At 44.3% G+C, this 27,910-nt stretch overlaps 1 protein-coding gene across 1 annotated transcript in view; it reads left to right on the forward strand.

Moving 5' to 3' along the window:
- The first annotated feature begins 3,937 nt into the window (after window positions 1-3,937).
- Window positions 3,938-27,910, forward strand: part of LOC144782581 (uncharacterized) — a 61,331-nt gene continuing 37,358 nt past the window's right edge. Inside the window, exons 1-2 of the mRNA XM_078661954.1 lie at window positions 3,938-4,344; window positions 4,896-4,987. Of these exons, the coding sequence (XP_078518080.1) occupies window positions 3,938-4,344; window positions 4,896-4,987 (499 nt within the window). The remainder of the gene's footprint in view (window positions 4,345-4,895; window positions 4,988-27,910) is intronic.

The raw sequence follows: 27,910 nt of genomic DNA on the forward strand, positions 1-27,910 counted from the left end.
TAATTTTATTTGTGTTCCCCTGGTGAGGGGTCAGCTGTGGAAGTTTAATCGCTGGCTGAATTGTTGAAGTCCGCATTACATACTGAACTAATTGTCTGTGAATTTTTAGTAGTTGTTTTAGCTGTATTAACAGCTCTGCTGCAGGCATTCTTTCGATGTCTGGATGTGGTGTGTATCCGGCTAGGACCGGCCACGTTGCTCCTGGTCTTCCTAAAAGACCGAGCCTTGTAATGTGATTGTTATGTATTAGGGCGCCATCAAATAAGAGCAAATGCTCTTGGAATTTGAGTGGTACTTCCACCTCCTCGAAAGGAGTGTAAATGTCAGGAGGTTCCTCTACTTTGTAATAGTGGAAGTACTTTGTTACAGCATTGGCTGCTGGAAAATGTATCCATGTATAGTATACCTCTGTCTGCCGATATTCGTGTGCCTCAATTACGAATATGACTGTGCCACCTCTAGGTGTCAGTCCATTTTCTATAAGTTTTAAGGTTATAGATCTCCTTTTGGCGACCTGGATGAGTATTATATCCGGGTCTGCTGTTTGCATGGTAGCATCAGCATCTGCTATTTCAGTAGCTAATCTAATTGCCTCTCTTTCTCCATCACTGTCTCCCATTTTACTGACAGGATGGTATTATTTTTATTTGCAGATCAGGTTTCTTTATGGAAACAGAGATTAGATGCACAATATTCTGGAACTGTTTTATCCTTCAACGTTGACTAGACCAAGAACCATACATAGGAGTTCCCTCCTGCGAGGTTTTGGAGGATATTATAACCTTTCACCCACTCCAGACGTCTTTGGAGTATTTGGGAAAAGGGGTCTGAGTGAGAAAGCACGACTGAGTTACTCTAAATGTCTTACGTTAGTTTTATCGCCCTTTCCAAACACGTTGGGCGCCATGTAGTGTAGCTCCTATTTTCCCAATAGGCTCTGCGCATTGGAATAGTACCTACAGCAGTAAAGGCCTAGGCCAGACGTTAACTAGGTCTACTACTGTCGAAACTAGACTTAATTTTTGGGTTTGCCAGCTAAGCTCAGAGTTCGCTAGAAACTTTCTCGAATGTTCAAGGAAGGATTAACTCCCCTGATTAGACAAGAAGGGATTTAGTTTCTGACAACCATAGAACATGACAACTTTGCTCTCCCCTAATCAAGAGTCAATCTCAAGAGTCGTGTGAGCACAAGGCAATTATTTTACTCAGTCAGTACGTGCATTCTTAGTCTCATCAGAATGTAGAGAAAAGGAAGAGACGGGCGTGTTCAATAAAAGATGTTATTTATTGATCAGTCTCTTTTCTCGTACAAGAGAAATGGATCGATATTATTGCAATACTTATAGTTAAGTAAAGTGCATACATTAAAAGCAATAGTATAAAATAATACTGTAAAAACATTGATATGGTTTCTGAGCCATATGATGTTTAAAATGATTAAAATATATTTACATACACATATACATTTGACTAAACGTACTCAACTGGTGTTTCTAAATACGCCTACCCCGTGTACCTGACCTAAGTCTAATGCGTGGGCGGGAATAGAAAGTTACAGTTTAAGTTAAGTTTGTTTTTGCCAAGTGAATAACTAAAGAATTCTCTGTGAGGGGTTATTCAGTTCTGTACCTGGAATTTAGGATGAATGAGGAATGGTATCTCTTTCTCTGCTCTCGATATTCCAGGCTGCCTGCGAGGGCTACCCGGAAGCGCCGGTGCTGGGTCTCTCGGCTTGAGATAGCAGCGCGTCTCTCAGCGCGTCAGGAAGGCGGGGCTGCTGCCAGCGGGGTCTGCTTCTGCTCTCGGCTTCGGCAAGTATGGCTGCTCCGTCTTGTCACCACGCGTGTGTTTGCATAGGGCAAGGTCGGCAATATTTATACCTTAAAGGTGCCGGGATTGACGTAAGGATGGACATAGGTACGTCAATAAAGATGTCATACGACTTGCTCGTTAGCACATTCTTTACTAAAGTTCTCTGTGAAATCAAAACAATGGCCGCACGGATTATCCAGGTTGTCATAGGTTTGATTTGTTATGAGAACGTCGTATGCCTTATCAGGGGCTGGAGGAATGTCGCTTGTCTAATTAGATCTCAAGCGTTATGACCTAATCAGATAACACGTTCCTGTGCCGTAGTGTGACTGCGTCAGATAACGGTATCTGCATCATGGGGGTTTTCTTGCCTCATGGGCTGACTGTTAGTTAACTAGCTAGGTAGTTTAACCAGAATAGGGTCAGGAATAGGGGGATCGATTCAGAACCTATAGAAATACACGACAATGTTGCAAGTGCCATTGTGTGACTGCCTCACTTATTTCCATTGACATGCTGCACTAAAATTATTAATAATAATAATTCCTACTTGTAAAGCGCAAACATATCACCCCCTTAAGGGTTTCAAGGAGCTGGGGGCCACCTGGGGAGAATAAGTGAGCTATTGCCCAGATTCACATGATGCTGAGCTGCTGCCGGGGATTAAACTGTGAGTACGCCCTCAGGAATCAGCCGCTCTGGCTGCTGCGCCACACCTCTCCCTTGTGTCCATTATCTCCTCACCTGTCTTTCTTACCAACTGAGGTCTGCCCTCGGTCACAGACAGAGATTATTAACAAGGAGAAAATAAATGTTAACTCATGTTTGATTTCTGGCATACCTTCCTCTGCTGACACAAGAATAACATGGGTTTACCTGTATCTAACACCTCCTATTTCATCCATGTGGGATGCCTCCTCAAATGTAAGTCTGTTTTTACAATTTATTTTTATATGTATTTATATTTGTTGAAATAGATCTGCTAGTGATCAGCGCTCATATTACATTCACAGGAAAGGTAAGAGCTGCTGTGCTTGGCCAGTGGTAGAAGCTAATGTGTCTGAGTTTGGGACAGGATTGAGGGAAAAAGGCTCTGTAAAGTGGAACACCAGGAGACCTCGCAGGAATACCCTTCAGCAGCTGCAATGGGGAGAGTTCTGCCAATTTTTCTTCTAATTTATCATCTATTAATAATCTGCATTCAATGATTAATACTACTGTAGGAGCTGATTTGAAATCAAATGCAGGGTCTGTCTCCAAAGTGGCCACCTGACAGTCATGTTGATGGCCCTAATGAGGAGTAGGATGCCAGAGGGCTCAGTCACCAGGGTGCTGTTCTGAAGGAAGTTCTGCAGCACGTTTAACAGAACCTGTCCTTTTCAGATGCAGCGTTGAATAAATGAGGAAGACTTCTTTAGCACTATCAGTCAAAGGAAGCAGAAGAGTTTCCTCTTCATACTACTTTCTGGAAATTAGCATTAAGATGGTAAAAGGAGGTGGAGACCTGCCCACTTTCGCCAGTTTCACTCCCTGATCTCTCATGCAAGCCTTGATCTGGCTAATCTATCTTTGGTCTTAGCTTCTGTTCCTCGGGCGCGGAAACACGCCAAAGTCATTCCATTGTTAAAAAAAACATCCCTAGACGCGGCCGAACCTGGAAACTATCGGCCTATCTCCCAGCTGCCTTTTTGGCCAAGTCGGTGGAATCACATGTGAATTCCACTCTGTCTCAATTCATTGAGCAGAATGATATTCGGGACCCATCTCAGCATGGTTTTCGATCTCGGCATAGTAGCGAGTCCGCGCTGCTGGTGGTGGCGGAAGTCATTCGTAGCAGCTTGGATGGTGGGGACTCTGAGGCCTTGGTCCTTTTGGACTTAAGTGCCACGTTTGATACTGTCTCCCATGAGATACTCTCAAACGCCTTCAGGTAATTGGGGTCAGGGATGTAGCCCTGGACTGGTTCCGGTCTTTCCTGGAGGAGAGGTCCTTCCAGGTGTCAGTTCCACCTTTCCACTCTCAGGAGGTTGCCTTGCACCAGGGGATGCAGCAGGGCTCAACATTGAGCCCTCTTTTGTTTAATATCTATGTTAGACCCCTGGTGGAGGTGGCAAAGGGCCGGGGGATGTCCCTGGTGCTGTATGCCGACGACAACCAATTGGTGTTTGCCTTTTCAAAGAAATGTAACACCAATTTGGGTAAATTCAAAGAGGATCTCCTAGCAGTCTCTGACTGGATGGCGGCAAACTGCTTACAGTTGAACGCCAGTAAATCGGAGATTCTTCTGTTTGGAAGGGACCGGGAGCTATGGTCTGAGCAGTGCTGGCTGGACCGCCTCAAACCCGCCCCACTTCCAAAGGTGGTTGTGAAGAACCTGGGGGCGTGGTTCGACAATGGCTTGACCTTTGATAAACAATTGAAAGCGGTCGCTGGGGTCTGTTTCGGGCTTCTGCGTGGCCTGAAGCCTCTGCCTGGTTTCTTGCCCCCCAAGGTGCGACAGAGAATCGTCCAGGCGTCCATCTTGTCCAGAATGTATTATGGCAATTCCCTTTACTTGGGCGCCAACAGGGCTAGCGTTAGGCGCCTGCAGAGGGGCCAAAATGCGGCAGCCCGGATTCTGGTTCCTCCGCCTAGATCTTGCTCAGTGGTACATGTGCTCCCTAAACTCCACTGGTTGCCTGTTGAACAGCGCATTCAGTTCAAGGCGCTGTGCTTATCTCATGAGATCTTGACTCACCAGGCTCCATTGGGGCTATCTCACTTGCTGGAGCCCTGGGCGTATGCTGAGATCGGCCAACTCTGCATTCCTCGAGTTTGGAGAGCGAGGGCTGGGGGCGGCAAAACTGTGGAACTCGCTCCCGGCTGCTATTAGAGCCATGCCGAACCATCTGGCATTTTGTAAGGCCTTAAAAACCTGGCTTTTCCCTGTTGCTGCTTAACACCCTGCCGCACCGTCTGGCTCTCATCTTCTTGCTTCTGGTTGAGCTGGGAAGCCTCGTTGCTGAGGCAGCCATGCACGGTATGAATCCGAAAATAAAATAAATATTAAATAAGTCAAACTTCTCAAGACTTTTGTCTTGTAGGTATCTTTTCCAAGGATTCAGCAAGAAGTATTTAACCATTTGGAAAGTAGACACTCTCATGGTCAACTTGTCCTCTCAAGACTCCATAACCTGTGAGGATGCTCCCCTTCAGACCCTGTAGATAAGATGCTAAAAGTGCCACTTAAGTGGTCTTATGTGGGTTCCAACATCACCATTTACCCTCACACCAATGCAACCTATGTTCGGTCCCTGTAATGGGCCTGCATGCAGCCAGAAAATGAATGTACCCCGATAATGTTAGTTATAGAGAAATAATAGAGATTTTTCTCAGATATCTCAGTTGATTTGTTAGACGCTGCCACAGTGCTGCAGGTTCTTCAATACTGCTCACAGGCAATTGTGTATGTACTCCTGGAGAGAAGAGCTGATAACTCACCAAAGTCATTGGTAATGCACCTCTCTATATCTGAAACTCCCTTTCATTGGAACTTGAGAAGATGATAAGGAAATCAGCAAAATATCGACAACCAATAGCTCCTATTCCTCCATTCTTCAAAGCAAGGGAGCTTGGTTCCAGAGGAGCTCTTGGCTTTCTTCTTAAGCTAAGGGTCAAAGTCGGCCCTTTTGACTCGGGGGTCGAGGTCAGGGCAGAAGTCAGGTAGGACTTTTGTTTAGTCCTGTTTCTGGTTCAGAAGCTTTTCCAATCTGTATCCACCCTAAAGTGCATCAGCACATGTATACCTCATGTACCATTCGAAATGGTTACCATACCACCCATACTTTCTCTAATTTCTCCAGAGGGTTTTCTGGCATTCTTTGACTTAGAGGATACCTATGTGCGTAGCCTACTTTATTCCAGACATTTCTGTCTGTGGCCTTTACTACTTTCAGTTCGGCTGTTAGGCCTGTCATTAGCATCAAGGATATTTACTTCATTTTTCGTTCCCTTGGTGGGAATTTTACATTCACCTCAATTAACTTTTCTCGTACCAAGATGACTGGCTAGTCTCTACATCCTCTTTTTCAAAGGGAACAAAAGTTACACATAATGTGTGCTAAATACTCTCCAAATTTGAATGAATAATCAACTAGTAGAAGTCACAAATCATCTCCTCAGAGTGCGTCTAATTTAAAAGAGCAATAGTCGCAACCATCTAGGAAATTTCCTCCCATATTCAAGAAAACAAAAATGTTTCTCTGTCTATCGTCCTTACTCAAGACATCTTCATCTCGGTACATGAGAGGGTAGCCTTAGAAATCAAAGGCCAGGGTTGCTTTATATTTACAGCAATATCAGAACAATAGACTCTAAAAGTTTAGTCAAGACATGGAGAAACTTTGAGGCTTAGTTCCTGATTCTGAGTGAGTCAAAATTCCAAGTAGTGTGGAATTTACCTCACTTGATAATTACTGGCTGCAATAAAGTTTTCATCCTTTGTTACATTTCAGTAGTTCAAACCTGCTGGAAATTGAAAGGGTGGAAGAGTCCAGCATTTACTGTTGCATGTGGATTTTGGTGCAACAAAGTTCACATGTTATTCCCCAAAACTTGGACAGGTGAAATTGATTGCACCTGCTAATTTCTGACCCTCAATCATTATGTGAACCTGAGGACACCCACTGAATCATTATTTGAACCAGAGGACATCCACTGAATCATTATGTGAACCAGAGGACACCCACTCAATCATTATTTGAACCCGAGGACATCCACTGAATCATTATTTGAACCCGAGGACACCCACTGAATCATTATTTGAACCCGAGGACACCCACTCAATCATTATTTGAACCCGAGGACACCCACTCAATCATTATTTGAACTCGAGGACATCCACTGAATCATTATTTGAACCCGAGGACATCCACTGAATCATTATTTGAACCCGAGGACATCCACTGAATCATTATGTGAAACCGAGGACACCCACTGAATCATTATTTGAACCCGAGGACACCCACTCAATCATTATTTGAACCCGAGGACACCCACTCAATCATTATTTGAACTCGAGGACACCCACTGAATCATTATTTGAACCAGAGGACACCCACTCAATCATTATTTGAACCCGAGGACACCCACTCAATCATTATTTGAACCCGAGGACACCCACTGAATCATTATTTGAACCAGAGGACACCCACTGAATCATTATTTGAACCCGAGGACACCCACTGAATCATTATTTGAACCAGAGGACACCCACTGAATCATTATTTGAACCCGAGGACATCCACTCAATCATTATTTGAACCAGAGGACACCCACTCAATCATTATGTGAACCTGAGGACACCCACTCAATCATTATTTGAACCCGAGGACACCCACTCAATCATTATTTGAACCCGAGGACACCCACTCAATCATTATTTGAACTAGAGGACACCCACTGAATCATTATTTGAACCAGAGGACACCCACTGAATCATTATTTGAACCCGAGGACACCCACTGAATCATTATTTGAACCAGAGGACACCCACTGAATCATTATTTGAACCCGAGGACATCCACTCAATCATTATTTGAACCAGAGGACACCCACTCAATCATTATGTGAACCTGAGGACACCCACTCAATCATTATTTGAACCAGAGGACACCCACTGAATCATTATTTGAACCCTAGGACACCCACTGAATCATTATTTGAACCCGAGGACACCCACTCAATCATTATTTGAACCCGAGGACATCCACTGAATCATTATTTGAACCCGAGGACATCCACTGAATCATTATGTGAACCTGAGGACACCCACTCAATCATTATGTGAACCTGAGGACACCCACTCAATCATTATTTGAACCAGAGGACACCCACTGAATCATTATGTGAACCTGAGGACACCCACTCTATCATTATTTGAACCAGAGGACCCCCACTGAATCATTATGTGAACCTGAGGACACCCACTCAATCATTATTGGAACCCGAGGACACCCACTCAATCATTATGTGAACCTGAGGACACCCACTCAATCATTATTTGAACCAGAGGACACCCACCAAATCATTATTTGAACCCGTGGACATCCACTGAATCATTATTTGAACCCGAGGACATCCACTGAATCATTATTTGAACCCGAGGACATCCACTCAATCATTATGTGAACCTGAGGACACCCACTCAATCATTATTTGAACCAGAGGACACTCACTGAATCATTATGTGAACCTGAGGACACCCACTCAATCATTATTTGAACCAGAGGACACCCACTGAATCATTATGTGAACCTGAGGACACCCACTCAATCATTATTTGAACCCGAGGACACCCACTCAATCATTATGTGAACCTGAGGACACCCACTCAATCATTATTTGAACCCGACGACATCCACTGAATCATTATTTGAACCCGAGGACATCCACTGAATCATTATTTGAACCGGAGGACACCCACTCAATCATTATGTGAACCCGAGGACACGCATCATCAACACCCGACATCGCCATAGCCATCCCGGACAACTACAAAATTATCCGAAGAGACCGCACCAACCAAACTGGAGGAGGCCTCGCCATCGTCCATAAGAACACCATCAAAATCACGACCAACTCCAACGATAACCTCACAACCGCCGAACACCTTCACTTCCAGGTCCACACCAACCCTAGAACCACACTCAGAGGCACCCTCATCTACAGGCCTCCAGGAACCCGTAAACAATTCAGCGAAGACATCACTGACTTCATCAATCCACATGCCCTCGCCTCAGAGAACTACATTCTATTAGGAGACCTCAACTTCCACCTGGACAAGAAAAACGACAGCAACACCACCACCCTTCTCGACAACCTGGCCAATCTCAGCCTCAAACAACTTGTTGACACCCCCACCCATGTAGCAGGACATACGCTCGACCCAATCTTCACCTCCAGCAAACACATCTCCTTCGATCGCACCACAGCTCTCCACTGGACGGACCACAGTTGTGTTCACTTCAGCTACAAAACCACCTCGACCCACAACCCCCCACAACCTATCCCCCGAAGAAAATGGAACAAAATCACCACCGACCAACTCCTCTCTTCGCTCAACCAAAACCCACCCGCCCTCTCACCGGACCCAAACCAAGCTGCCATCAAATTCAAACAATGGATCACTCACAGCGCTGACGAATTAGCACCCTTGAAAAACCATCACACCAAACAAGACAACAATAAGGCCCCCTGGTTCAACGACGACCTTAAGAAATCCAAAAAGTTATGCCGCACTCTCGAGAAAACATGGAGAAAAAACCCGACCACCGACAACATGTCCACCCTCAAGGCAGCCACCCGTAAACACCACCAGCTGATCCGAGCCACCAAGAAGTCAGCACTCAAGAATCGACTCGACAACAACGCCCATAACAGCAAGGAACTATTCAAAATCGTCAAAGAATTCACCAACCCCACCGCTGCCTCAAATGACATTACTCCCTCCCAAAACCTCTGAGATTCGTTATCCTCCTTCTTCTACAACAAAATTGCCGACATACATAACAGCTTCGAAAACAGTTCCAACAAACATTCCTCTCCACCCCCCTCAGAACCTACACCGCCCTCTAACAACCTCAGCGCATGGAACACAATCACCACTGAAGACACCATCCGCCTCATGAATTCCATCCATGTCCCCACCACATCTTCAACAAAGCAGACTCCATCATCGCACCCCATCTCCGTAATGTCATCAATTGCTCCTTCATCTCTGCTACCTTCCCCGAAAGCTGGAAACATGCCGAAGTCAGCGCCCTCCTGAAGAAACCCACAGCAGACCCCTCCGAACTTAAAAACTACCGCCCCATATCCCTCCTCCCTTTCCCGGCCAAAGTCATTGAGAAAGCCGTCAACAGCCAACTCGCCGCCTTCCTCGAATCCAACAACTCCCTCGATCCCTCACAGTCCGGCTTTCGAGCCAAACACAGCACTGAAACTGCCCTCATCGCAGCAACAGATGACATCCGAGCACTACTGGACAACGGAGAAACAGTGGCCCTCATTCTACTCGACCTCTCCGCCGCCTTCGACACTGTTTGTCACAGCACACTCATACAACGCCTCAGCAACGTCGGCATAAAAGGAAAAGCCTTGGACTGGATCATCTCGTTCCTAGCCGGGAGAAAGGCAGAGAGTCCGACTTCCCCCCTTCAAATCAGAAGCCACCGAAGTCATCTGCGGTGTACCTCAAGGATCATCACTCAGTCCCACCCTCTTCAACGTTTACATGAGCCCACTCGCCTCCATCGCGCGTCAACACAACCTAAACATCATCTCCTATGCTGACGACACCCAACTGATCCTTTCTCTCACCAAAGACCCCAACACCGCCAAAACCAATCTTCACGAAGGCATGAAAGAAGTAGCCGTATGGATGAAAGACAGCCGCCTTAAACTTAACTCAGACAAAACGGAAGTGCTCATCCTAGGATCATCCCCCTCTGCCTGGGACGACTCATGGTGGCCTTCGGATCTGGGGCAAGCGCCCATACCCACGGACCATGCACGTAACCTTGGCTTCATCCTAGACTCTTCACTCTCGATGACCAATCAAGTCAACGCCGTCTCGTCCTCCTGCTTCAACGTACATCGTATGCTCAAAAAAATCTTCCGCTGGATCCTCACCGAGACAAGAAAGACTGTCACCCACGCACTGGTCACGAGTCGACTAGACTACGGAAACACCCTCTACGCCGGAATTACAGCCAAATTACAGAAAAAACTCCAACCCATCCAAAACGCATCAGCAAGACTCATTTTGGACATCCCTCGCCCAGATCACATCACCGGCCACCTGAAAGACCTCCACTGGCTTCCCGTCAACAAGAGAATAACGTTCCGTCTTCTCACCCACGCACACAAGGCCCTCTACAAACTAGGGCCAGAATGCCTCAACACTCGACTATCCTTCTACACACCCACTCGCCAACTAAGATCATCCAATCAAGGCCTCGCCGCTGTCCCAGGTATCCAGAGATCCACCATGGGAGGTCGATCCTTCTCCTCCTTGGCGGCCAAGACCTGGAACTCACTCCCCACCCACCTCCGCCTTACACAGAACCACATCTCCTTCAGAAAAGAACTTAAAACCTGGCTATTCGATTAATAACGAACCCCCTCCCCAAGCGCCTTGAGACCCTCTGGGTGAGTAGTGCGCTATATAAATTCTTGAACTTGAACTTGAACTCCTCAGCCGCAATTCCTTAATGCCTCGATTCTTGCAGGTATGACAGGTGCTGTTTTCACAGCTGCGCAGCGATACACAGAGATTTTTCTCACGCCGTGAAGATGCGTCGGAAAAACAGCTGCAAGAAGAGCCATGCATCAGTTTCTGTAGTTCTTTAAGTTTGCTCTCTCTTCCTGCTCCCAAACAGCAGCAACAACCTCCAAAGCCCCGAACTGGCACAGGCACATCAAGGCAGGTCAGAACACACAACAGCAGAGTTCAGGAGAGCTGGTGGTGAAGTCTTTGTGTCCCTTAGACTTCTGAACAGGAGGCCAGCTCACTTCAGGCCCTTGTAGATCTCCTTCAAGCAGGGGACACAGCACACAGCAACGTTATTCTCCTTTCCTTGGTAGAAACAGCAACTGCAGGCTAACCCCAGACACACAGCAAGAGCAGCACTTCTCCTCAGTCTCTCCAGCTCTTCTCCTTGGCAAAGGTTCTTCTTGAATTGCAGGAATACTTATACCCCAAAATGTCTTTGTTCTCTTTGTGGAAGAGGCTCTAAGGCCAGTTCAAACCAGTCCTGGGGCACTCTGCCAGTGCACAAAATCATCCTTTGTCAGTGTGGGCATTGGTCCCAGACACACTACAAGGGGGCAGAGCCAGCATTGTGGAAGGCAGGCACAGCCCTATTCAGGTACAGGTGCTACTCCTCCCACCATTCCAATTGCAGATCAGGCATATTCAGCCTAGTACTAACTCATCCAGATTCCAGGAGCCACTGCACCTCGCCAGCCACTGTCCCTCCAAAGCCAGACAGTCAATTCACAAACAGGTAGAGGCACACAGGAAAATAGTCACTTTCGAAAAAGGTTATTTTCAATCACACAATTTAAAAACATCTTTACTAAAAGATGTGTTATTAAATTCTGAGTTCAGGGGTACTAAACTCAATGTTTCTATCTTATACCTATGGACAAATATGCTTGTAAAATGTTACAAAGCATTCCTCATTCTGTCCTATTGTCATGATAGCCTTTTAATAGTGAAAAACAAAATTGGCAGTATTTCACTATCAGGAAATGTTACACACACCAGTACATGTCCTACCTTTCACATAAGCTGCACCCTGCCCAGGGGGGTACATTGGGCCTACCATAGGGGTGTCCTATGTGTAAGAAAAGATAAGGGTAAGGCCTGGCAAGTAGGTGCAATTGTCAAGTCATCATGTCAGTTAACAAACTGTGCACAGGCACTGAAGTTGCAGGCCTGAGACCTCTTTTCAGGGCTCCTCATGTGGGTGGCACAATCAGTGCTGCAATTTGGCCATTAAAGTCCTGCTCCAGCGTTAAGGGCCCGAGACGAAGGTGAGGGCCTTTATCAAGGGAGAAGGCCTTTTATGGTCAGTAGAGCCTGGTACATAGGGATCAAAGGCTATTAGAACATGCCGCCCCTGGAGGGCGGAATGTTTTAATTTGTAAAACAAAGGCCTCACCGAGCCCGAGGGGGTTGAAATCCCTGTTGCACTGTACGAACATTGGAATGTTGATGGTCTGGGCTTCTACCAGCCATTAGAAGCCCTGAGCATGCTATTGTTTTCAATGGAGCTCCCAACATTCTAATGTTCTGATAAGGGACAGATGCTGTTTATTCCCATATCACTAGAGGAACAGTCATTAACTTATTTATTGTGAAAGGAAGGATATTTCTACGTCACACAAACGTGTCACAGAATGGATTCCTTTCAGAGGTGCAGTAACTATTAATATTTTTAAGGTCAGAGTGGATGAGTCCTTAGGGAGACCTGGCATTGACGGCTGCTGAGAAGAAAGGGCTGGAACTGGTTTCATCTATTCGTGACATTTGGGGACAGAAGGTAATATTCTTTCTTCCGTCTATGAAATAAGGTTGCAAAAGATATTGCAATGTTTTCTTCTTTATTTTTCTGATGCATCACTGACAGACAATTCTCAGAAACTGGCAAGAGGAGGAAAGGTGTACTTGATGAAAATATGTCTGCTTTCAGTTCTACAATACAATGGAAGGGTGGAACTTTGCAGCAGCACACACGGTTAGACAAAGGAAATACAGTGGAAGAGGAGGTGGTGATAAGAAACTGCTTGCTGCTCAGGGGGGAGGGAGGTCCCAGGATGAACCGGATGTTAGAGAGACATTGATCTAGGAACCAGGATAAAACATGCCCTGACAGCATTGGTGAAGTATTGATTGATTGATCATATCTGATATTGGAAAACCAAGGAAGCCCAAATGTCCTGCTTGAACTTTGCAGCCTTGTTGATAGAACCTGGTGCCAGTAGGTAGACATGTCTCCAATAAAACAGGTACATTCACCTTACCGACACTGTGGTCTGCAGAAACATACCTGACAATTCCATTAAATAGTCTACAAAACCATGCATGAGGAGTGCATGACTAGCACGGTGGCACTTCACAAGGCACACACTATGCACTCAATGGCGATGCAGCGTGCACGATGTAATTCATTTTATTTATGTACTTAACTCTGTTCGGCTGTATGCCGGAGTTTACTACCCCGCCACCCCACTGCCCGCAGCAACCCTTCCAGGACCGCTACTGAATTTAGCACTTAGTAGGTGTACGCTGAACATCAGAGTCAATCAGTTGTCATGTGTGGGTGAGTAGTGGGTGGGCGTTCAGGCAGAGCATTAAAAACAATAAGCTGATGTTTTTGTAAAGCAATGATAGTATGTTTACCACATTCTACCAAAGCAGTGGTCTTGTATCACGGTAAACTGAATTCCCCAGTTTATACATTCAACTAGAATAGATCCACAGAAAACCAAGACCAAGAACTGATTTACACACAGTTGACATACATTTTCTAGGGAAGGAATTCCTGATAGAGGAGTGGATTGATTTTTTTAAAGACAGACAAGTCACAAGGAAGTAGAAAAGACAACCACAATTTTTAGATGGAACAGACCTCAAATATCTGACTCGTCGTGATCTCTTTGCGTGTTTTGCCTTCATGGACCTATAGTCTTATTTGGTCCTTCATTAGCACACACTACACATGTGGCTTCCTCCTGACATTGTAGTCTTGTTATAGGCCACTTCTGAATCAGGCCCAAGACCTTGTTTGTTCATTCTAAAGACCTGACTATCAGTGCCAATGCTAACTCATTGCAGCTAGGTCCACACTCAGCTTGAAACTTTTTCAGATGACAAACTACAGTGATTACTTTATTAAAGAGAAGGGGCTTTCTGTAAACCCTGTGAGTGAGGCTGGAAAGAGTGTTTAAAATGTATTGAACAGTGATGGAGCGTTGTGGACAACCTTTCTTGCTCGCATCATAGACATGAAATTGACCTGCAGTGAAATATGGAGTCTCTTTACCAAAAACATCATCCATTTGGGGAAGATCATGATCACACAAAAACAATTGTAATAATTCTTCATTCGATTTTCAGCAATATAGTAATAAGTATATCTGGTACCAATCGATCATCTTTGATGAAACAGGTTTCATAAACCTTCCAATTCAATAAGTCCCCCCCAAAATCGCAATACTCTGTAAGTAATCCTGTGGTCCATTTTGCCTTCTCATGTAATCGGACTTAGGAATAGTTGTATTCATAGTCTCATCCATATGCATTACAATGCGCAACAGTTCCCGAATCTACTTCTTGTACGTTCAGGGGCACATGTACAAAGAAGTGGCGGAGCGCGGCGTTAGCTGTCATGGCTTGACGCCTCACTCACCCACTTCAGAAGCACAAGGCTGCCCTTCTGTACAAGATGTTGGTGCAGCCTTGCATTTCCCCCTGTGTTGACGCTACTCTTAGCAGCCTAGCGCCAACGCAGGCACCCTTGCACCGTAGTGCAGGGTTGTCTTTGTGCGGGGGAGGATTGTCCATGTGTAGGAAGGTGTCCATTCCTGCACATAAACAATCTTTAAATGTCATTTTGTCACTTCTAGGTGTGCTGCTTAATGCAGCACACATGTAAGTTACAATTTTTTTTATTTTTAAAGATTGTTTATGTGCAGGAAGGGTCGCCTCCCTGAACATAACCAATCTAAGGCGTTTTGCTTTTTCCATGTGTGTCGCACAAGGCAGAACACATGGAAAAAGCAAAAACGAGGAGAAATAAAGCATTTCTCCTCGTTTCACTAAGGTAAGACCAGGTTTTCCCTCATGTTAATTTTGACGCTGCCTCCTATTTATGCCACCCTTGTCAATAGGGGGGAGCATCAAAATCAATCAGTGTTGTGGTGGAACGCCCAGAGTGATGAAGCGAGATTCAGAAATAATTTTTATTTCAACTCGTGAAGTCACACTTCCATAAATAAATTAATAATGCTAATAATTTGTACTGTGTGTGTACTAATTCAATCTAGTTTAAAGTTGCGTTTTCACAGAACACGCGGGAAACTAACATGTGTGCTCATAAATGTGCATTATGTTGCATTCTCATGTATGTGGAAAATAATAAATTAATTTGTCTATTGTCATGTCATGACTAATAGCAGCTGTTTTTAAATAATGGCGTGTGCTTATTTTGCTTTCCTTGTCTATGTGGTGTCACTATATTCTCTATAGGTGCATAAAGATGGATTCAATGAAGAATGGTAGATATAAAATGCTGCTTTATTTGTGCTTTATAGCTAGGTAATTAAGACTAATGGGTTAATTATTAGTAATAATGGGTGATAACAGAACAAACTGTATTTCTTTCATTAATTATTCTTTGTGTTTGTTTATATAATAGTTTTACAAATGAAGCTTAGAGATGGCTGCAGGAAAATAGTACCCTTTTAAAAGTGGCGCAGGAGAGGTGGCGCAGAAAATTGACGCTCTTTGAAAAGAGGCCTATTGATGAAAATGGCTCAAGTGAAAATAATTCTGAAAGGATGGAAAAAGCCTCTGAGCTTTTATTTTGAAAGGTTTTGGAATGAACTGCTAAAAAGATGACTCTTTGGAGAAATTTGCTAACGTGCCACGGGAGTTTAGGACAGGCTCAAGGCTGAAAGGAAGAATCGTGATAGATTTGCTTTGCTTGAACAATCTTTTGCTACAAAATGTAGCAGCCTAAGGAAGAGCTGCCAAGACTTCTACATGAACAATGAACTAGTGAATTTGCCCGGGCATGTAAGAAGGAGGTGTCACAGTTTACTGTGGTACGAGGTGGCTCAGCCAATGGAGAACTAGAATTCGTCTGCTGGAATGTGAAAAATAGTTAGCTCAGCTTAATTTAGGGTATAAGAATGGGTTCAGAGAACAGATAGTTGGCTTACGCTCGAGAATTCTGGAGGACGTGTTATGCTGATGGACTTTACACGTGAGGAAAGGAGTTTTTTATTAATTACTTTATTTCTAGGTGATGAGGGTAGAGACAGAGAGATAGTTAGGATTTTGGAAATGCTTAATTTTACTTATTCCTGCTAATGAATAATAATTCTTGATTTATGCTCTTTTTATTAATTCTGAATAAACCTCTCTTTATGACATTTTCTAATGCTTGCTTAATAAAATACCAAAACCTGAGTTTTTCTAGATGTGTTTAAATAAACTTTCTAAAATGACAAGCTGGTCTTGATTATTGTAGATAGTTTAAACAACATATTTAGATCTTATCGCCTCATGATTCAGTCGCTCTATTGTTGATATGGGCCTAGTGTTGTATTGTAAGTTTGGTGGTAGTAGATAGTGTCATTTGTGCAATATTTTGGTGAGAGCGCTGGATCAAGAGCAACACCCGTTGCCCACCCCTTTCACACAAAGCATTGCATGACAGGGGGCCTTACTTACAAGGCAGCGTTCAGCCACATTAAGTGGCTTAACGCTGTCTTGAAAATAAGGGCCCTATCGCCACAGGAACGTCAGAAAAAGTGACTTTCCCATGGTCGATAGAGGTTTATACATATATGCCCCTCAATATATTAAACGAGCATATATGGCTGACTACGATGCACTATAAGCAGCCAGTTTATACCGCAAGGTACAGTTCTATCAACTCTCTGATCAGTGCCCAACCAGCCTTACTCCCCTACTTTTCTTAAAAATGGTCTGGGTAGAGGCACACTCATGCCATATCCAGCCCGGATAGGTGTTTAGGCCATGTAGAAGTGTCAGCGGTGGTCTTGTCATAACCAGTATTGCACCCTCTCCCGCCTCTCATCTATAGTCTGACAGCTAGCTCAACCACGGGGATGCTATCTAGTTCCAAAGCACATCTGTACAGAATTTAGAGAAATAGCATCAGCTGCTGACTTCAAGCGCCTGCGTTATGTTGTTCTCAGATTTTACCCTTAAAAGCACAAAATGTCAGCCGTTCCAAACTCCAGTGGATGATTCTAGAATGCTTGTGTAGAGTTGGCAGAAAATGCTATAAATTGAGACACGTTTCCTATGATATAAAGAAATCTACGAGGCTTATATCCAGCTACTTGCACGGGGAAAGGAAGATAATTGAGAAAAAACTGCAGAAGGAAATGTTGTGGTTAAACTCAACTGGCAGACTCCTGCACAGGTCTCTCCAGGTCACTGAGTGGAAACAGACTAGGCTGATGGCCATGCTAGTAAGAGCTGCTAGACACATCATCAACTCCTGGGAGGATTGGGCAGGGAATATCGCCTCTCCCTTCCCCAGTTAATGAATACCAGAGAAGAAGAGGGAATAGAGTGGGAGAAAGAGATTATGGGAGCAGTGGGGAGAGGGGTTGGCCTGACGGCTGGAGCGCTCGACCTCAGACCTGAGGACCTGGGTTCGAGTCTTGGTAACAACGCCAAACCTCCTGTGATTCTGGGCAAATCGCTTAATCTCCCCGTGCCTAACAAAAATGAATGAGTGTCCTCATGTAACGTAACTGGTGCTATGGAAAGCGCTCTGATACCTGATTCAGTTTGGGTCAAGTTTGCGCTTATATAAAACTCTGCATTAAAAATGCATAAAATAAATTATTAATTTTAGTGGAAAGTCAAACAAATTGGAAAGATGTGAAGCAGTGCAATGCAGCTAGACAACTTGCTTTGCTGTATCATGGCCAAGAATGCGCCATATCTACTGAGATATGAGACATTCCTGCCCTCTGTCTGGGCTGGTGCACACAGTGCAGCCTTGCACCAAACCAGGCACCCTTGCACCATGGCAGGCAGGGTCATTTTTATCTGCAGGAAGGGGCACTTTACTGCACGAAAACAATCCTTTGAGGCTTTTTCCTCTTCTGCAGTACACTAGAAAGAGAAAAAAACACCAAGGAATAAAGTTATTTCTTCTTGTTGCACCTCCACTGAGAAGGCGTACCTTTTTGATGCATTTCCAGATTTGCTACTGGTAGTAAATCTGGGATTGCAGAAAAATCCATGGTTGGATGAGTAAGAACTCCCAAACCCCAACCATGGAATGCCTTCCCAGGGCAGTGTTTTGCAAGGCAGTGGCTTGCACTGCGTTCCTTTACTTGGGATGTACTAAGCCACGCAAGGCAAATGTACGGTGGCTCTGCGTGGAGTAGTAAATCTCACTTAAGAGTTGCTTTGCAATTTTTTCACCTTGTGTGAAGCAAGGGCAACACAATCCATTTTTAAATCTGGCCCCTAATCTTTACTCACTAGAGATCACACTATCAGGCCCATATTAGTACTTCCAGAGTCACGTGTGCCGACCCAGAGAAGACAACATAAGTGGACAGATTTGACTGAAATGAATGTGGAATTGTCACATGCTTGAAGGGTATGTTGGATCTCTCTGCTGATGAACCACAGACAATTTATGAAGGATATATATGTGTTGATGGATTCACAGGTTTATTTACATACCAACCAGCATCTTTATATTGACTGAAATTTGAAGAGTATGCCAGACTGAGCATCTCAAACTCTGTATTTATTTGCTTTGCTTTTCCCTCAAGAAATTGTCCCTGTTTGTTTTCAATAGCTGGTCTTTGATGCCAGAGGACACTCAAGCCTCAGCGTTTGCGACCTACAAGGAACAGTCATAGATTCTGCTGCCTCGGTGAAGAGCTCCAAAAGCAATCCTTGGTTTTCCTCTTTGAGAACAACCTAAAGGTGTGACTTTGGAATAACCGTCTGCCTGGTGGCATTTTATGTGATCCAATTTATGGCGATTATTATTGTAGCCATCAAGGTGAACTCTGCCACCACATTGAAATCTGGGTAGGCCCTCCATATTACCACTCTTTCTTTCACAAAAATGTGCAGGCTGAGATTGTGCAGTCATTGGCTGCGATTTTGGATAAAGAAATGTATGAGTGCATAGTGTGGTTCTCCTGTGGGAACTGACTTCCTTCCTATTAGACATGCAATATCCTGTATGTCAAAATATGAAGTTGTTTTCAAGATATCTGTCATGAGACATGAAATATACATTATGTTTCAGTAAAGAGAAGACTCAAGCAGATTCTGATGACAGAGAAGTGGCAAAGATGTTTTTATTCCAAGAAGCTGACAGTAAAAGCAGTGAAACATGTTCCTCTGGTGACTGAGTTGAAACTCTAATATATACTGGACCATATGGACCAATATATTGAGAAGCTGATTGGAGCACCGTCCAGCTCCATATGAATGTTAAAATATACTGGATTCATTGGACTATTAACTTGAAAAGCTGTTTGTAAGTGGATCCCTGTCCAGTCCTCAAAGAGGTTTTTACATTTTGGACAAGATGGGCCAATATATCAATGAGCATACTTGAGAAGATCTACCTAGACATGACTGGTGCATTCTGGTGATGGACTGAATGTTGCCCGGATCAATCTTGAGGAGGTCTGACTGAACTGACCTGACCTCCCTGCCTGACTGTTTCTGGTAAGGACCAGAAAACCCTCATGAATAGGAGGAACCAATCACCGGAATCTGGATAGCATGCCCACTCTGCCTCAGACACTGTCCTGCTAGTTTAAGAGAGGCCCACCAGAAGCTGAGGCAGAGAAGTGGATGGATCAGAACAGAAGGATGCTAGTGATTTCCCAAGTGTTTGTGAGCAGTGGAGGAGTAGTGACAGTTCCTTTTGTGTCTGCTCCCTGGCATCAACAATAGACTTCTTCATGCCTCTGACTATCACCAGAGATTCTATAGCAATACATGTAAGCACTGGGAGGCCAGCGGGTAGCCATGCGCTGTACATGAACTGCAGAATAGATTAGAATGTGCCCTTCCTCCTTGTGAGGATCATGCACCCTCCCTGTGCTTTGAGAATGTCAGGAGACACGTGAGTTCCCTCTTTGGCCTCCATCTTGGGTCACATTGAGGTTTAGGAATTATTAAACCCACACCGGGTCTTGCTGTGACATTCAGTTGTCTTTCTTTTATGAGGTCAGGATTCTTCAGCATTTATGTGCTCAGACATTGTTTGTCATAAGTGCCTCATTCCTGAAGGATCCAAGCTGCAAAACAATTTTACAACTCAGATCAGTATACCTCAAGATTTCTTCTCTCAAGTTTCCCTAGAATCCTTATCTCAAACAGTTGTACTCCTGTGACCGTATACACTGGCCTGGAGGCACCACAAACTCAAGACAGTGACTGGGATACTGCCATATGAAGTGGTCCTGCTACTGCAAACCTGGACTATATTCTCCCAGTACTCAGTGAGCACCAGAAGAAGTTATTGGTGACATTGAGGTATTTTCCTGTTTTCTTTATTCAATAGCACAATCAACAAAGAGCAAAAAAGGTTGTCAGTGTCCTTGCCCAGTTGAGAGTGAAGAAAGCCTCTTCTCTAATACCGCCTGGTACTCCTTCCCTATTTCAGAACATGAAGAAACGGCTGATATAAACGCTGTGGAAAGAAGCATTTCAGATGATCCTTAGTGAGTCATTGAATGAACACACCTGCTTTATCAACCACCATTTAACCTTGCAAATACTTTGTGCTACCAAATGTTCTGGTTTTATCGTCTCAGATGATGGGTGAATATACATGCTCCTGGGCACTAACTAAAATGGTGGTGTCTCTGCCAAAACTGAGGGGCGAAGGTATTTGAGGATTCTATGTCTTTGCACTTTCATCTAAGAGGGTAGAGAAAACATTTGACACAATTCCCTTGTATCCTGAGACCTGAGATATACAGAGGTGAACACTTCAGCATGGCAACCAATGAAGAATGAACTTCTCCCAATGATATTCCAACTACACCAGGGAGTACTACAAATGTATGCATTAAAGACATCCCCAGCCAAATAAAAATAGGAACGAGAGGACATTCAATACCCTATCTGTGATTTGGAAAACAAAGTATGACATCTCTTGAAGTCACATTCTCTGGACTTTCTACATAAGAGGTGGGATGATACGAGGCACCTGATAGGGATCAATCTGAGTAATTATATTTTACCTAATGTTGATTTGATTTCTATTGGTAAAATTCATATTATCATATCACGATATTGATATCTGTAATGGTACTGATCTTTCTTCTTCGTTGCTAGTGATCAAGATTTAGTAAAATCATGACTCCAGAAAGCTAAGTGAATTTTCCCCCAATCCATAGGAATAATTTCTGCTTCCACACACCCCTGCAAACTGAAATATTTAAAATGCTTGGTATTTTTTCAGTGCTACCTCTTATTCTAAAATCCAAGCTATATTTATTCATTCCCATCTGAATGTTCCCATGGCAAATCTATTCTCAGTTCATGACGACACAACTTACGCCTGCGATTGAGCCGCGGATAAAGAGATTTCCGCAAGAAGGAGAAATCATTTTGCAGCTCGAGAAGAATAATAACAACGCCACCAAAATCAGATAAACTATAATCCTGACCGCATTATCCCCATTTTACCTTACTCTTTTTCAAATTTTGCAGATGTTGCCACTAAGCATGAAAGAAGGTCCCATTATATAGCAAAGAACCAACAGGTACACATTTCGGTCTTTACATAATTGGGTAGATCAGCAGCATTTCATGAAGCAGGTGTCAGATGATACTAGCCAATTAAAAATGAAAAGCGACCAAATATTCAAGCAATGATGCAACGCCTCTCAATGATGCAACTCCTCTTGAGAATAAACAAGGAACCCACATAGAAAATACAGAACTCTTGTGGGTTATGCTTCCCAGTGCTGAAAAAAGATTGTGGTCATTTAGTTTCGCACCTTTATCTAATTGCCTGGTCACCTCCACCTTCTGGAGATATCTCACCCTTTATCCTGGCATTCACCTCATCTTTTATCCTCACCCCTCTAGTACAAGCCAAAGGGGATTTGTCGACAATTGACATCTCTCTTAGCCACCGCCATTTTGTCAAGATTTGCTTACTGATTTTGCCCCTCTCATATGTTTCTAAATGGAATATTTAAAAGGGTCCACTCATCTCTTTGAGGGAATGTCAAGTTATTTTCTTCTTTATATGCATTACATCGTCCCTCACAGCTAGTGGGGGTTAATAATGTAAATATAATATATGACAGTGCCCTCCACGTGTTCCTTCACTCTTATTTTGTACCCACCACCATGCAGCAGCTACAAAAGAACTTTCATTCAGGGGTGTTTAAAATCTCTGCTACTGTGGTCCCTTCTTTGTGGGAACTATAAACTCTGCCTGAATATCACACACTTTCAAATTACAGAGATCTATGTTAATATCAATTATTTGAGGCAATGAAAGGTTTACTGTAATCTCAAAATAAAAATTGAAATTCCATTGTAGTGATGAAACCAGAGCTCCTGGTTAAACACTCTAAGTATCGCTTGAGGAACTCTGATGTTTGCGACAATCAGAAGATGACCCGGAAAGGAAAGACACAGAACCAAACTAGTGGAGTATGGATTCTGAAGCACAAGGTTTGCAAATGTCTAATCTTCTCAAAATTTTAAATGATATTGTAGCTAAACTGAAGATTACAATTTTCCTACCAAATATATGTCTTCAAAATTGACAACGGTTTCCGACCCTTAAGTTTCATGAAGACATAAAAAGAAAAAACAAAGGAAACGCAAGGACACTTGTTGTATCAGGGGCCCCTATGAAAGAAAGGGCAGTGCCCTGAAGTTGGTGTGCATTGGGTTTTCAGACACAAGGCAATATACTAACCTTAGTGGGTTGAGATGAACCTGGCCATACAAGCTGAAGAGTAGATGGGTCTTAGAACAAACTACAAGAGGGGCCCGATTCACAGAACTAACTTAAGACAAAATCCTAAACTTACTACTTTTGGTATTCACAGAAGTTAGGATTTTGTCTTAAGTTTGTCTTAAAACAGACTTAAGACAGACTTAAGACAAAATCCTAACTTAAGTCGGTCTTAAGTCTGTCTTAAATCTGTCTTAAGACAAACTTAAGACAAAATCCTAACTTCTGTGAATATCAAAAGTAGTAAGTTTAGGATTTTGTCTTAAGTTAGTTCTGTGAATCGGGCCCGAGGTGTCTAGATCTAGTGAGTCAAGAAGTTCCATGCTACCGCATGTAGAATGTTAAATACGGACCAATGCAATGAATACAAATAATAAAGGCAGGTGCAGCGATGGGTGTGCTCAATTGGTAGACACCCCATTCGCCCTCATGTCAAAGCAGTTGATCTATCAGTGTGCACACCTTGTTTCTGTTGGGGGGTTTCTGGGAGCTCAGTGGATGTTGGTAAAAATCTGCTGTCATTGATGTTGATTCTTCACCAGTCCACCTCATTTGTTGATGGTCAGAGTGTGCTTGCAGGCTTTTCACTGTCTCAGATCTCCTTGACTGACTGGAGGCTTCCATGCAGGTCAATGGAAGCAGCAGAAGCAAAAGAGCAAACCAACCAAGCTTCAGAAGAGATTTCAGACTAAGGGCGTGATTTAGAGTTTGGCGGACAGGTTACTCTGTCACAAAGTGAAGGATCTTCATCCACCGTATTACAAGTGCATTACATCCAAGTACACTTGTAATACGGCGTGCAGTCTATCCATCATGGTTGTTTCGGAGTAACCCGTCTGCCAAACTCTGAATCAGGCCCTAGGTCATAGCCAGGAGGAAAGTGGCAGCCCACAGCTCCACAGTCTGGCTACAGCAATAGCACACAGCTCCTGCAGGTCCAATTCTGAAAACTAATTCAGCTCCAATTTATGATTCCAAAATAAAGCAATAGGAGAGATGTCAATCAGCGTCCAGTGCAACCTTTCAATCCAAATGACCAGCCAATTAGATTAGGCTAGATCAGTCTTCCTTCCTCAAAGAAAAGTCTGTGAATGTCCTCTCCCTCACTCACTGCAGCAGTCTCTGCTTACACGCAGAGTCCAAGGTACGCCATCTAGGGGCTGCTCTGGAAGAGACTATGGATTCTTTCCAGACACATGTGGAAGTGCATAAGGAGCAGCTGGACACAGGGGATGAATCTGGGCTCTGTGGGCAGCACAAATCCTCTGTCTTAAAATTAACTTTAGTACACAAACATGAAGGTTTGGAATCCATTTGGAGACATTACCAATAGGCACATCATTAATGTACCCGAAGCCTTTTCCTGCAACTGGCATAATTACATATTGTGAAAATTTGAACTAATTCATGTAATGTTCATAAGCAGTCTGTGTATTTTGAGATGTTGAAACAGTGTGCCGTCTGCCTGTACCTCTGGACTTCAATACACACAGGGACGTCAGCTGAACACTAGTGCAACAAACTAACTAGTTTTACTGCTCAAGTCACAGGTTGCTAGAGAGATAGAGTTCCACCACTGATTTGATTTGATTTATTTATTGTTTACCGTTCAATTATTTAAAATCATTACAGTAAAAAAGCTGAAATTGAAGCCCATCCCCCCTTGCCCACCCACCCCTACCACCCCTCTCCCCCGCTGACCTGCGAGTTTTTAAAACCCTATTTCAGACAGTCAATCTTGTATTGCCAAGTCCCTCCGGGAACTTTATTGTATTTCGGCAATGTTTCAATCAAAGTGCGTGGGATGACGGGCCAGCTCTTCTCTGCCCATAAATGTTACTGAAGCACCTTGTATGCCCGTTAATCAGTCTCTGTGTTTAAGTGCTTATGGTAAAAAAAATTATAGCACTTACTTCTAGGGCCAGTCCAATATGGTGAGTGAATTTTGCGCTCTTGCGAGGAGGTGGGTTTTTATTTCCGAGAAGCACCAATCCGATGCCTCCCTGCATGTTCTAATGCCAAGGTCTCTTAAGATAGGACGGAGCATCCTTTGTCGCTCACTGGTCAATTTGGGGCAGCAGCATAGTAAGTGGAGCCAGGATTCCTTCTGGTAGTTGCATAGGCGGCAAGAGGTGGCAACATCTGCACGTCCCCATGCTGGATTGAAGTCCGCAGTTCTGAGGACCGTTAGCTTCATAAATAGGATTTTCCTGCGGGCCTGGGCCCCTAGTGCTTCACTTAGGTATGGTTGAGCTTTCCCCATAATGTACGATTCATTCAATGCATTAGTAAGAGTATTATGGCGAAGTGCAGTTAGATCCAATTCATACGAAATGGAGCGGACCTGTCGTCTCATGATGTTTGACCAGCTCTTGTGCGGAATGTCTGTTAGGGACGAGGTTCCACCACTGGGCTAGACCATAGTTCCAACATTTGAAAACAAATCCGGGACGCTTTGCAGCACAGGGCTTTCTGCAGATAGAAAGTTCTTGTTTGCATACCTGTGTGTACTAAAGAGGAACAGTTTCTGTTAGCAGGGACAATCTTCAACTTGCTGGGACTGTCCTTGCAAAAACGGGACAGTTGGCAACTATGGCTAGACATGACACTTGTCTATTAAATCCTGTGGGCTCTTTGTTAGCACTCGATTCTGTCGACCCATGACTGCACCACAGATGTTTCACGCGCCTTGAGAGCAGTGGTAATGCATCTACTGACAGTCAGTAGCATTCACAAAACTCAACAGGCCCCACTGGAGTGTATGATTATAGGTCACTGGATAGAGATTGAAACAGTGCATCTTGTGCATCCAGGGTCAACAGCTGAGTAATTGCTGTACAGGAGTTTCTAAATGAGAATCAAATAGCTTACAAAGTTTAGGTTTCATGTGATATCACCTGACATAAATATCCTGTCCTAAATACGGTGTACAAAAACATCATCCAATTGGGTGTAGAGTGTCTATTAATAACTCCAGTGGAGAATTGTTTTGTAGAAGATATATAGAGAACAATATTTATGTCAAGTGATATATTGGCAACAAAATAATGGTAACATACCTGCCTTGGGAATATTAGTCCAAAAACACATTTTCACATTGAACAATTCTTACTAATAGTCTAGCAGATTTCACAGGATGTCCAGCCCCGAAGGAATGCTGTCTTCCATCTATTCATCTGCTCTGAGCCATTTCATCAGCTAAGATGGAAACATTGATTCCAACCTTATCTCAATCATTTATTAACATTTCCAAATGTGCACAAATTACAAGACACTTTAGCATTAATGAGCACTGACTACTTAGAAGCAGTCCCATTAACTGACTACCCCTTGTCAAAGAGCTGGCAATTAGTCTTCAAGAAGGAGGTCACCAAGTCTTAACTGATAACATTGTAAAACTAATCTTGTAAAATTACATCAAATGTCTGCTTCAAAGAGAATGTAAGGATTTTGAAGGAGGGTGCCTTGATACTTCAGAGACAGGCGTAAAGTAAGAGGAGGGAAAAGGAAGTAGACATAGCACAGTCTGCTGTCCAGAAGAGGCAACGAGTGACTGACTGCATAAAAGTGTGACAGAACCAGAGACAGAACCAGGGACAGAGGCAGGGGCGGTGCGTCCACTAGGGCACTTGGGCGTTGCCCCACTAATTCATTTGAGGCACGAGTCGAGTTGAGTAACAAGTGTGTGTGCCGTCACTCTCAGTCTCACTCACATTTGCAAATTACAATCCCAGGCTGCCGGAGGCAGTTGGCTCAGAAGGGGGCGGGGCAGCAGAAGTTCAGTGCAAGTGCATTGACGATAATATGTATCAGGTGGTCGGTGGAGCGCACAGCAAAAGTGCGCATGTTCTGTTTAGGACTTAAAAATTTGGGGACCGGACTGAACATGAACTAGGCTGCTTCTAATCAGCAGCCTAGTGCGCATGTCCGGTCTGGTCGCAAAAAAACTTTTAAGCCCTAAGCAGAACATGCTCACTCCTGCTCAAGCCAATCCTGGCGCTGCTGCTGGAGCAGCGTCTGAATTGGCTGAAACGTAGGCGGTACTTGCCAGCCAGCCAGGAGCGAGTGTGACATCAGAGCCTCCTTATCGAGGCAGACACACCTTGTGTTCACTGCTACCACCAGTGACGGGAACCAGCTGAAGCTGCAGCAGCGACCGGGTGGGCACCAGCGGGGACCCCCGGTCTGATTGGTTACGTTTTATTATTTGTTTATTTTTATTCCCCCCGCACTCCCCCCTCCCTCCCATGAGCATGCCGACCGCAGCTGTTTGTTTTACAGAGCATTTGTACTACAATTGTGTCTGTGAACTGTCTTCATAAGATATAAGAACCCCTCACTCCTTCCACTACTCGCACTTCGCTGGACTCCATGGGGCAGATTTACGTCGGACTTGCGGCACTTTTGCGCCGCCGTTGCGTCACTTCTGTGACGCATCGGCGGCGTAAACCCTGCGCCACAATGCGACATACTTACATCGTGACGCATCTATGGAGATGCGTCGTGGTGCATGGCCCTGCGCCACATGAACCCTGCGTCAGGTTTCATGTGGGCGTTTCCACGCAGAGGGGGGCGTTCCGTCGCAGGAACGCCCCTGAAGAGTGACTCAGCGAAATCTACAAGATTTCACTCAGTCACTTTCCCAACGCTGATGCGTCAAAACCCTGCGCCTGCTTGAAGCAGGCGTAAGGCTTGACGCACCACGTTAGAGATGGGGCAAGTTGGAACAGTGCTGGAGTTGAGTGCCGCACGCAACACACCTTCAGCACTGCGCCAACTTCACGCCCTAGATGCGACACGCATCTGTTCAT

The sequence above is a fragment of the Lissotriton helveticus genome, chromosome 9 (genome assembly GCF_964261635.1).
Source record: "Lissotriton helveticus chromosome 9, aLisHel1.1, whole genome shotgun sequence".
Taxonomy (NCBI): Eukaryota; Metazoa; Chordata; class Amphibia; order Caudata; family Salamandridae; genus Lissotriton; species Lissotriton helveticus.